Genomic DNA, 13,149 nt, shown 5'->3' with positions numbered 1-13,149 from the left:
ACTTAACTTAACCTACCATGGTCAGTAATCATGTCCTATTTGAGGGGGTATTTTGGGGAAGGAGTGCATACCCAAACACTTGGTCCCACAATAGCATATCAGATACGTTTCCTTATCTTAAATACCTTCCATTTGAGTCCCATATTGTCGTGAATGGACTATATATATTTGGTTGATTTTGGGGGTGGGAAGGCCCCCCTAGGTACCCCATCCGAATGTGAATTCCAAATTGTTGTTTTTAGCGTGCTAGAAGAGATCACACAAAACGGTGCTTATATCGCCCCACCCATCTCCAAAATCTGGCATTTTTGAAAATTAGGGTAAGGGGGAGAGTCCGCCCCCCTTCAGATATCCAAAAAACTAGTATTCTATTTATTTGCACCATCTGTGAAAATTTCAAAAAATTCGGTTTAACTGTTTTTGAGTCCTTACGGAACACACGAACAAACAAACCGACAAACAATCATAAATTAAGATTAAAATTATGAAATTTTGACCAGGGGGTTGGGGGATGGCTATCAGGCCCCCCCCTGGTTACGTCCCTGATGGCAGCTATATCAAAATTGTTGTTTTTAGCGTGCTAGAAGAGATCACACAAAACTTTGCTTATATCGCCCCACCCATCTCCAAAATCTGGCATTTCTGAAAATTGGAGTAAGGGGGAGAGTCCGCCCCCCCCTTCAGATGTCAAAAAGTCAAGTATTCTATTTGCACCATCTGTGAAAATTTCAAAAAATTCGGTTTAACCGTTTTTGAGTCCTTTCGGAACACACGAACAAACAATCACAAATTAAGATTAAAATTATAAAATGTTAACCAGGGGGTGGGGGTGGCTTTCATGAGCCTCCCCCCCCTGGTTACCTCCCTGATGGCAGCTATATCAAAACATGAACCCTGGCCCATTTAGTATCCCAACCGACCTACACTCATAGAAACTATTTGTGCAGGCGCCTAGCTTTATTCCTTCCAAAGTTATCGTGCTTCCAACAGACGAGTAGGCAGACGGAAGGACGTGGCTAAATCGACTTAGAATGTCAAGACGATCAAAAATATATATACCTTGTTAGATTTAAGATCTAAGAATCCACAACGACCTACATCATTAGTAAGTATCTGTGCAAAATTTCAAGCGGCTAGCTTTATCGTGATTTCGATAGACGGACGGAGCGACGGACATGGCTAAATCGACTTAGAATATCAAGTCGATCAAGAATATATATACTTGGTTGGGTCTAAGATTGATATTTCGATGTGTTGCAAACGGAATGACGAAATTAGTATACACCCATCCCATGATGGAGGGTATAGAAAGGAGAAGAACGAACTCATCAATAGAGCGCCATCTATAACCTTCTGCGCCATCTATCAGCTTGACTGTATTTAAATAACACTAGTAAACAATTATTAGTTGTTGTCATTTGATGCAGGTTTGGCGCAGAGGTTTGCATGCCCGCCTATGACGCTGAACGCCTGGGTTCGAATCTTGGCGAGACCATCAGAAAAAATTTTCAGCGGTGGTTTTCCCCTCCTAATTCTGGCAACATTTGTGAGGTACTATGCCATGTAACACTTCTCCCCAAAGAGGTGTCGCACTGCGGCACGCCGTTCGGACTCGGCTATAAAAAGGAGGCCCCTAAACTTGAATTGGACTGCACTCATTGATATGTGAGAAGTTTGCCCCTGTTCCTTAGTGGAAAGTTCATGGGCAAAATTTGCAATTTTACCCAGTTGGGTTACACTTGTTGTCTGTGGTTCAAACTGAAAGTAATTATCAGAAACGAAAGGAGTGTTTTTCTAAAATTGAAAGCAAAAAAATTTCCTTTGGCCTTTTTCTTAAGGCTAGCTTCTTACTCTACATCTGACAGTTGTGCTAGACTCTATAAAGGATGAATAATTTTTCGTAACTGTCTATCTTTCTTTCTTTTCCCTATATTCGAGCCATCATCCAGCATAGGTCTACAGATGATAGTTCTGCTAGGGTTCCGGCGGTTCGTGATTGCTTTTCTGGACTCAGTGTTGGATTTTTGGTTTCAAATGGCGTACTTGATATTCCATGCGGAACTAAAGCTGGCAATATATCGATAACGCTATCGATATTTTATTTTTTCTCTGAATATCGATTGGTATTTTTCCTATCGATACTATCGGCACCGTTTAATTTTTAGTAAAATTTGAACAAAAATAGGAGATCTTACACTTAATACATCTTATAAGATACCTTACGCCTATAGAGGGCGCAAGCCTGTTCATTGATATTGCTTTCATATAAATCGATTTTCTGATTTTTACTTATCATTTTCGATTAATTTCTTCCCAAACATCCATTATGTATTTTGGGGAATGGTTGGACCCCCAGAAATTTGGTCCAATAGTGGGCATCAATTTTATGCTCCAGTCCCCAATACCTTTCATTTGAGCCCCACATTGCCATGGTCAGTAAATATATTTAGGGGTGTTTTGAGAGGTGAGGTGGTCCCCCAAACACTTAGCCCTGAAAATATATCGGCACCATGATCTTCTCTCAAACGCCATTAATTGAAACCCCATATTGCCATTGGTTTAAGGGGAGCTTGTGGGATGAGGCATCCCCCAAACACTTGGCTAGGGCTCCGCCTGTTCGTTATTGTTATTCTGATATCAGTGTTTCTATTTTGCCTTCAAATGGGGTATTAGATATTCCATCCGGAACTAGAGCTGGCAAAATGTCGATAACACTAACGATATTTTATTTTCTCTCTGATAGCGATTCATATTTTATCGATACTATCGACAACGTTAAATCACGTTAAATTTTTAGTAAAATTGAACAAAAATTGGCGATCTTACACTGAATATACCTTATGAGATACATTTCGCCTATAGAGGTCGCTAGTCTGTGCATTGATATTGCTTCTATATAAATCGATCTTCTGATTTGTATACCCTCCACCATGGGATGGGGTTATACTAATCTCGTCATTCTGTTTGCAACACCTTGAAATATGCGTCTAAGACCCCAGAAAGTATTGGGTTGCCCAAAAAGTAATTGCGGATTTTTCATATAGTCGGCGTTGAAAAATTTCTTCCCAGCTTGTGACTCTGTAATTGCATTCTTTCTTCTGTCAGTTGTCGGCTGTGACTTTTAGCTTGCTTTAGAAAGAAAAAAAGTGTAAAAAACGTATATTTGATTAAAGTTCATTCTAAGTTTTATTAAAAATGCATTTACTTTCTTTTAAAAAATCCGCAATTACTTTTTGGGCAACCCAATATATATGTATATTGTTGATCATCATGACATTTTATGTCGATCTTGCCATGTCCGTCCGTCTGTCTGTCGAAAGCATGCTAACTTTTAAAGGAGTGAAGCTAGGATCTTGAAATTATGCACAAATACTTTGTATTAGTGTAGGTTGGTTGGGATTATAAATGCTGCAAATCGGTCTATGTTTTTATATAGCTGCCATATAAACCGATCTTGGGTCTTGACTTCTTGAGCCTCTAGAGGGCGCAATTCTAGTCCGAGGTGACTGAAATTTCGCACGTGGTGTTTTGGTATCACTTCCTACAACTGTGCTAAATATGGCTCAAATCGGTTTATAACCTGATATAGCTGTCATATGAACCGATCATGGGTCTTGACTTTTTTACCCACTAGAGGGCGCAATTCGTATCCGATTTGGCTGTAATTTGGCATGTGGTTCTATGCTGTCACTTCCAACAACTGTGTTGAGAATGGTTCAAATCGGTTCATAACCTGGTATAGCTGCCATATAACCCGATCTTAGATCTGGACTTCTTGAGCCGCTAGAGGGCGCAATTCTCATCCGATTTGGCTGAAATTTTGCATGAGGTGTTCTGTTATGACTTCCAACAACTGCGCTTAGTATGGTGCAAATCGGTACATAGCCTGCTATAAGTGCCATATAAACCGATCTGGGATCTTGACTTCTTGCGCCTCTAGAGGGCGCAATTCTCATTCGGTTTGGCTGAAACTTTGCAATTTATATCCAATTTGGCTGAAATTGTGCATGAAGTGTTGTGTTATGACTTCCAAAAACTATGCTAAATATGGTTCAAATCGGTACATAACCTGATATAGCTGCCATATAAACCGATCTGAGATCTTGACTTCTTGAGCCTCTAGAGGGCGCAATTCTCATCCGATTTGGCAGAAACTTTGCTCAACGGCTTTTCCCATGACCTTGACATATATGTTCAATATAGTCATATAAAACGATCTACCGATTTTACTTCTTGAACCCCTACAAAGCGCAATTCTTATCGGAATTGACTGAAATATGACACAATGACTTCTACAATATTCAGCATTCAATTCACTTATTGTCCGAATCAGACGATAACTTGATATAGCTGCAATAGCATAACAGTTCTTTTTCATTATTCTTTGTTTGCCCAAGAAGAGATACCGCACAAAGAACTCGACAAATGCTATCCATGGTGGAGGGTATATAAGATTCGGCCCGGCCGAACTTAGCACGCTCTTACTTGTTACTTCTCATTTTCGACTGAATGTTTCCCAAACATCCATTACGAAACAAATCGGAGAGAAACTAAACAAATTTAAGCTCAATAATAAGGGGAACTCCTGTTTTATGCCGAATCCTTGGCCTGACACTGAAAAGTGACACCTCTTTGTGGAAAATTTGGAAAATATTTTAAGATGTTCTCATGCTAGCCTCTGCACCACGGTGGCTCCCAATTGATCCCGATTGACATGTAGGTGATGGGAAATTAGCGAAAGTATAGCTAGTATCGATATTTACTATTAGAAATATCGAATATTGCGATTATCGATAGCTTACCAACTCTAATCGGAATCTCAAGCCAATTTGGTTGCTTATCCAAAAGGTATGTGATGACGAGTATCACATACAGATGGCTCTAATCGGAATTTCAAACCATTTCAAATATCGAATATTGCGATTATCGATAGCTTGCCAACTCTAATCGGAATCTCAAGTCAATTTGGTTGCTTATCCAAAAGGTATGTGATGACGAATATCACTTACAGATGGCGTCAGCATACATGTGATGAATGTGAGGAATAACGTACCAGCGATCTAGTATTGTATATGCTAAGTATTTATGAGTATGATATCGTCAACATATATTTCTTATATTTCCGATATTTCAAGACCGTTCTCCCCCTACCATAGAGAAAAATAAAAATATCACTTTTTTTGATTGCTATCTTACACTTGTTGACTTATTTTTTATTTTTTTTTTTTTGTTTTTTTTCGTTCATTGCATCTTATACTAACACTCACCTAAACGCGCACAGCCCTAACTCCAATTTAACCTTTTTTGTTTAATAGTTATAATAGTAGCTATAATCGAAATGACCAAACTTCTCATACTTGGTCTCTTGGTACTTCTCAAAGGTATCTTCATGATAGATCTTGGCATCCACGAAGTACATGTTGGGCACAAAGAATTCGAATTCATCGATCTCACGATCCAAAGGATAACCGAAGGGATATTCATCAATGTGACGAACACCAGTGCCAATTCCACAATAGTAGTTGTAATCAAAGGTGGAGTAGGCATCATAGGAGGCGGTGAAGGGATAGACATAGAAGAAGAATTGCACAGGGTAACCCTTGGCCCAGCCATGAGGCAAGATCAAGCGATCAGGGAAGCCACAATGGGGTTCGGAGTAGTCCAAGGGGAATTCGTATTTGCCCTCATAGGCCAACATCACGAATTTGTACAATTCAGTGTAGGTGGTGCGATCATCGGTGGTCCAGTAGAAGTCCTTGGAGCTGCGCTTGAAGGTATTAACACCCGATTTCAATTCATAATAGAATTCATCGATTTTGAAGAAGTTCTCACGGTTCTCATCCAATGGGATGACATGGCCGAATTCATCATACTTGGGAGCCACGAAGGTACGGATAACTACCTTATGATCCTTGTCCGATTTGATGTTGAAATCGAAATCAAAGTTCTTGTGATTGAGACGCATTTGACGGGCCAACAGTGTTTTGTCCCAAACAAATTGACCATCAACGAATGTGGGTTTGTCGTTCAACAAATTGGTCACATCAAAGTCCACCAAATCGAAGTAGGTAACCAATTTGCTTACCTTGACCTCCTCGAATTCCACACCGGGGAAGAACAACTCCTTGTGGGTGTAGGCATCAACATAGTCATAGAATTGATAGAACACATCATGGACCTTCTTGTAGAACTGATAGAAGACGGGGTCACGCAACATGGTTTCATAGTTCAAGAAGACATGGGGATGGACATAGAAGTCCGATTCATCCACATCAGCCATGTAGGAGTGGGCATAGATGTACCAGAAGGTGGCAAAGTATTTGTCAAAGTTATCAACATTGCCTTGCATGAGGTCTCCCAAATATTTAACTGCTTCGGGTTTGTGCATATCAATCTTCTTGCCATCATAGGTCACATAATAGCCTTGGGTGATGATGTCCTCAATGCGCTTGAAGAAGCCCATAACCTTGTGCACATATTCGAAATTGCCATAGGTTTCGTATTCGAAATAGTTCTTGCGGTAGGAGAAGCCAACACCATTGTAGCTGATCAATTGTGGATCATAGCCATATTCGACTTCAGTGAAGAAGGAGAATTCGGGAATCTCACCATAGCCATGGGACAAGCGCTCAAAGTAGTAACGGGCCAACATTTGGCGCACAACATAGAAGTAGTATTCACCACGACGATCCTCGCTCAAGCCAAAAGCTTCACCTTGCAAGAATGGGGCATAGTCCAAGTTGAAGTAGTACCAGAAGGCATTCCATTCAACATCCTCAGTGAAGTAGGACAATTCAGACTCCTCGTTGAAGAAGTAAACATCACGGGTATAGTCAACAGGCATCCAGAATTTCTTGACATCCTTGATCATATCCAAGTACTTGGAGTCCTTGTTGAAATGATCAGAGTTATCACGAAGCATGAAATGCTCCTCCGAATACCAATGGTAGTCCAAGCCCATGAGTTTCCACCATTGCCAAACCTTCCAGTCCTTGGTATAGAAGTAGTTGTAGTACTCGTAATGATATTTGTCATCAAATTCCTTGAAGTATTTGGTGTAGTCGGTGTAGAGGAAGTCTTTGTATTCCTTCTCGTACATGATGTATTTGCTCCAGACATCATAGTCGAATTTCTCGGCCTCGAAGACGAATTTGCTGTTGAAGAAGTATTGAGGGAAGATTTCATAGATGGTGGGCAAGATGAAGCCTTCAAAGTCTTCACGGTGAATGACAGCCAAAGTCAAGGCATGAATGAAGACACCCTCGTTGGCATACAAACGGGCCCAGCACACATTGCGTTGGAAGATTTCCCAGCTCTTGGCATAATAGAAGAAATCGAATAGGCCATACAATTCCTCAAAGTGAGATTCCACAAAGGCACCATAGAATTCACCCTTGGGCAAGGTGACACCATGTTTGAAGGCCTTGTAGTATTTCTCCATGTGTTTACCATCATAGTGTTCGGGGAACTAAAGGATGGGAGAAAAAGTAAGAAAGATTGGGGTTTTTTTTAGGTAATTTTAAAGCCTTTCTTCTTTCTTTGATTTGGGTTTTTCTCTTACCTTGTAGTCTTCCTTGTTGTAGGTGAAAGTCTTGCCTAGTTTAATGTATTCCTCAAAGAACAAAGGATCCTCCACGCGATAGACAATCTCAAAGAAGAACTTTTGTTTGGCCAAAAATTCCTTATCGGCATATTTGGTTTCCTTTTTGGGGAATGGGCTGGCAGCCACCAGGCCCACTATGACCAGCAAAGCAATGGCAATTTTCATGGTCGTCCTTGTCCTCGTCGTCGTTGTTGGGGAGATCAAAACCTGTCCACGGATTAGAGATGATTTAACAATCAGATCCAATACCTAAAGACTGCTGATGAGTATTGACCAGCAAGGCCCTTTTATACTAAATTCATGATACTATGATACCATGTTCTCGCACCAACATATTTATGTTTTATTTGAAATTTTAATTTGATCTCCGGGGTCGCTTTTTTAAGTAAAACTCATGGAGAGTCTATGTGTTGCTAGCTCTGTCTTATCGCTCTCCTAGCAGCGGGTCATGGCTTTGCAGGTATGCAACACTCATTGTTGCATATTCTAGATTAGCGATATGATTCATCAGAACTTTGTAGAAAAAAAGCCGTGGATCTTGATATTTTGGACAACATTTCAGTTTGAGATGGTAGTTAAAACTTTGACTCAGCAAATACTGAGTTTTATATCAGATAGCATGCATTTGGTTTAATATTTCTTAAGATCAAAAATTTTGTAAAAATTTCTTATGATGGGAAATTTTGTGAAAAATTTTTATTTCTTAATATGTCCCAACTTTTTAGTTGAAAGGCATGCTTATACCATTGTTCTGCTCACTGATTAGTGAGTTGGAACTTAGTGACCAAATAAAGTTTAAGTTTAAAAAAAATTTTTGCCATTACTTTTTAATGGGAAGGAGAATATGGTGAGGTTTTTGATGAAAACGCATTCTCCCCAGGATACAACGGGACTCACGGAGATGCTTGAACATTGGATTGGATTTGGATTGGATTGATCGAAGTCTTACCATTACGGAATTTATGGTAAAGGAAACCTTGAGGAGCTTCATTGAGGGGGCTTTTAACAAAGTGCGGACAGACACACTGATCCAATCCTATGATCAGTACCGGGTGGATCGGGTCCTTAGAGACTGAAGAAACCATATGCTAAGGAGCAGGTGAATAAATTGTGGGTCCCATGATATAAATATAGGGAAGAAATTGGCACAGAGCAGGCCACAAAAGGATTTTTATCTCCACTCATATAGTTGACCACCATAAATGACCCAGGATGATAGCAGAGGAGGGATTTGAACTCATTTGCTACGCAAACGATGTTATGATCCCTACTAACTATACAGAAGGGCCCAAAGGATTTCTTCGGATGGCTTACGACTGGGCTAGACCTAAGGGTGTCAAAGTTTAACCAGAGAAGACTGAAATCTGCCTGTTTACAAGTAAAACGAAGATGGGCCATTTTCACGCATCAAGATTCTTCAATAAAACGATTTCGATATCTTGCAAGGTCAAGTGCTTTGGAATGATTGTGGAAAGGAAACTGAATTTGAAGTGTCACATTCAGAATCGTACCAAGAGTGCTTACCGATGTTGAGCAATGAGTAGAGGGGCCGCAGACTTGAAATGGGACCAGACTCGGGACGAGGATTGTTCACTGGCTCTAAAAGAGCGTGAATAGATCAATACAAGTTACTTAGTCAACTTGGTGAAGTGCGATAGAGAAAAAGTGCAACAGGTTTAGCGAACATGTTGGCTTGGCATAGACAGAGCCGTGAGGACCACTCCCTCTAGGGCACTGGAGAGCATTCTGGATATCTGACCCATTGACATATAGGTTGAGTGTGAGGCACCCACTGCGGCTATGAGACTTAAAGCAATGGGAGAATGAATAGATGACAGGAGCGCGTCATACCATCGTGATATAATCGAGGCGACGATAGGAAACCCGAATGGATTAGAAGAGGCTTCCGGTGGGATACCTGTGATGACACTTAGAGTTCAGTGGTAGACACTGTCTTGAATTGGCGGAACTCTGGTAATACCATCTGGGAGATCGTGCTATACAAACGGATCAAAGCTAGAGGACAGAGTAGGCCTTTGGGTCTACATTGAGAAACCAAGCAGTGAGATCATTCTAGATATCCGACCCATTGACATATACATTGAGTGTGAGGCACCCACTTCGGTTATGAGACTTAAGGCGATGGGAGAATGTATAGAGGACAGCGGCAGGTCGTAGCATCGTGGTATAAACGAGGCGACGATAGGAAACCCGAATGGATTAGAAGAGGTTTCCGATCGGATACCTGTGATGACACTTAGAGTTCAGTGGAAGACACTGTCTTGAATTGGCGGAAGTCTGGTAATGCCATCTGAGAGATCGTGCTATACAAACGGATCAAAGCTAAAGGACAGAGTAGGCCTTTTGGGTCTACATTGAGAACCCAAGCAGTGAGATCAGTTTTTTGTTTTTTTTTTTTATGGACTGCCAGACCATAAAACGATCCTGCAGGCAAAGATACGGGTGCTCACGGAATGTGTGAAGTGGTGTGGTTTTCATGAGAAGACGTCGAGTGGGAACATCTTAAATGTCAGTAAACTGACCATAATGGTAGTAACAGGTCACCAACACTCTTGGAGTGTAGAAAGAAGTTTGAAGCTTTCTTTGAATGTGGCACCATCCCCATCGTTTAGATGCCCGGGCACAGCGGAGTAAGGGGGAATGAAAGAGCAGACGATTTGATGGTGAAGACCAGTTTTGGTGGTGAAGACTGCCGTCAATAAACTTGTTTGTGTGTGCAGTCCGGGTTAAGGGCGCGGGCGACAAACGCGTGCGTAACACTATGGAACAGCGAAACGGGCGTACAGGGATCGTAAGAAGACGAGGCTCTTAATGAAAGGAAGTAAGAAGGAGGTCAGTATAGCTTTTGGTATCGTTAGGTTAGGTAAGGTAAGAGTGGCAGTCCTTTACAGATTCACTTAGACAATTTTAAGTCCATTGTGATGCCACAGTAGCGACAGACCAAGGCTTGTGGCGGAAATTGAACCCACGACTCCGGCACTGGTAATCCAAGGACGGCTACCGGGGCGCCCCCAGAAAAATAGGTAAAATAGGTGCGGAAAGTGATTGTATCTGTAGGACATGTGGGGAAGATGGTCTCGCCATGATTCGAACCCAGGCGTTCAGCGTCATAGTCGGACATGCTAACCTCTGCGCTGCGGTGGCCTCCAAGCAGTTCAAATGTGAGAAATGTTCGTAGTGTTTTTCTACTCCGTCAAGCTCGAAAGCTCACATGCAGGAACATTACATCGAAGTGTAACCAAATTACATTACATGGAAAAATAACCAAACAAGAGAAGGGAAATTCCCCCTCCAAGACTTTTTTCAAAATACTGGGTTTACAATTATTCGTAGCCCTTTCATTTTAGGTGTATAATGCTTTCGGCAATATGACTTGCAAGGCTGCGAGAAATAGTTTTGTGGAACACTTTAACCCTCAATCGACTCACTTAACGGAGGGCATCTACAAAGCAAAATATCCAATGAAACGACTTATAGGAGTTTGACTTGATTTGTACCTGATCACAAACTGGGAGCAGTTCTTTTGGCATGGATAATACTTTGAATGAGGTATCTATTAGTTTTGTTATTATTACAAATATATTAATCAAGCAAACTCAAAAGTTCGAGGGTTACCTTTTCTATTTCGATATTGGACAACCATTCTGTTGCCATCTGCCAAATGACAGATCTATCGTAAAGCTTGACATTTTTGAGATTATACGTACTCAGAACGTTTTGACATGCGAGCGATATTTGTGCAGTTTACAGTAGCTTAGATTCATCTCGCCCAAAAACTTGAATTAAATGGTGAACATTTTTGTGCGATTATTTTCTACAACTTTCGACATGGATTAAATCAACAACAGTGTATCGATGAACTTAATTCAATTTTTGGCGATGAAGCCCCATCAAGGATCAGTAGTTATTGATGGTATGGTGAGTTCAACCGAGGTCGTAGTCACTCCAAAACGAATTTCGTGAAAGTTCCAAAATCCATTGATGCTGTGCGCCAATTGATATTGCAAATCATCGATTTGATAAGTCATCCGCCGTATGGTCCAGACTTGGCACCGAATGACTTCTTTTTATTCCCGTACGTAAAATATGAAATGAGAGGTCAACGTTTTTCGACACCCGAAGAAGCGGTTGATGCGTTCAGTATGCATGTTTTGGAGATATTTTTCGACAATTGGATCAAGCGCATGCAAACTTTATAGATGGGGAATATTTTGAAAAACAATAAAGCGATTTTCGATGGTTAATATTTATTCTTCAACCATTTGATTACTTGATTTTGGCCAAACAGTTAGACACACAGCTCTTGTACTTATATGTGTAGACAAAAGAAAGAATGTATTACAACCCGGAAACCTCGTTATTCCTTTTTTTTTATAATATAAAAAACTTTTTAATTTCGCAAAAGGTGCTCGTGAGGATACCCTGGTATTTTCGAACTTTAAAAAGTATCAAAAAAGTACCAAAGTATCAAGATTATCATCCCTGTACTGGGCTGTCATCACAGCAGTCATCTGATGGATGGCAATCCCCTACCCAGAAATGTCAGTTTAGATCTACATGATTTAGCATACGAGATTAAGTCTCAGACACCTGGGGCTAATATTTTATATCAGATTCGTACTGTACTTCCAAATACCATACATTTGATACCCATATTGCCCCTGGTGATAATTATGTCATATTTGGGTTAGTTTTTGAGGGTTATCGGGACATCGAACACTTGGGGCAAAATATTTTTTTATTAAATTTGTTCTCTACTCTTGAATACCTTTAATTATACCCTCCACCATTGGATGGGGGGTATACTAATTTCGTCGTTCTGTTTGTAACTACTCGAAATATTCGTCTGAGACCCCATAAAGTATATATATCCTTGATCGTCGCGACATTTTATGTCGATCTAGCCATGTCCGTCCGTCTGTCTGTCGAAAGCACGCTAACTTCCGAAGGAGTAAAGCTAGCCGCTTGAAATTTTGGACAAATACTTCTTATTAGTGTAGGTCGGTTGGTATTGTAAATGGGCCATATCGGCCCATGTTTTCATATATTTAGCTGCCATATAAACCGATCTTGGGTCTTGACTTCTTGAGCCTCTAGAGAGCGCAATTTTTATCCAATTGGAGTGAAATTTTGCACGACGTGTTTTATTATGATAGCTAACAACTGAGCCAAGTATGGTCCAAATTGGACCATAACCTGATATAGCTGCCATTTAAACCGATCTTGGGCCTTGACTTCTTGAGCCTCTAGAGTGCGCAATTTTTATCCAATTGGAGTGAAATTTTGCACGACGTGTTTTATTATGATAGCTAACAACTGAGCCAAGTATGGTTCGAATCGGTCGATAACCTTATATAGCTGTCATATAAACCGATCTTGGGTCTTGACTTCTTGAGCCTCTAGACTGCGCAATTCTTATCCGATTGGAGTGAAATTTTGCACGACGTGTTTTATTATGATAGCCAACAACTGTGCTAAGCATGGTTCAAATCGGTTCATTTTTGGATATAGCTGCCATATAAACC

At 40.6% G+C, this 13,149-nt stretch overlaps 2 protein-coding genes across 2 annotated transcripts in view; one reads left to right on the top strand and one right to left on the bottom strand.

Moving 5' to 3' along the window:
• Positions 1-13,149, top strand: part of LOC106084977 (semaphorin-1A) — a 1,175,174-nt gene that overhangs the window by 611,968 nt on the left and 550,057 nt on the right. The gene's annotated exons all lie outside the window — the stretch shown is intronic.
• LOC131995752 (arylphorin subunit A4-like) lies at positions 5,260-7,855 on the bottom strand. Its single transcript, XM_059364738.1, has 2 exons — positions 7,562-7,855; positions 5,260-7,468 (listed from the first exon to the last, which is right to left on the bottom strand). The coding sequence occupies exons 1-2, from the start codon at positions 7,766-7,768 to the stop codon at positions 5,309-5,311; spliced, it is 2,367 nt and encodes a 788-aa protein (XP_059220721.1). The 5' UTR covers positions 7,769-7,855; the 3' UTR covers positions 5,260-5,308.

This window comes from Stomoxys calcitrans, chromosome 3, assembly GCF_963082655.1.
Source record: "Stomoxys calcitrans chromosome 3, idStoCalc2.1, whole genome shotgun sequence".
Taxonomy (NCBI): domain Eukaryota; kingdom Metazoa; phylum Arthropoda; class Insecta; order Diptera; family Muscidae; genus Stomoxys; species Stomoxys calcitrans.
This window is presented reverse-complemented; position numbering and strand designations above follow the sequence as displayed.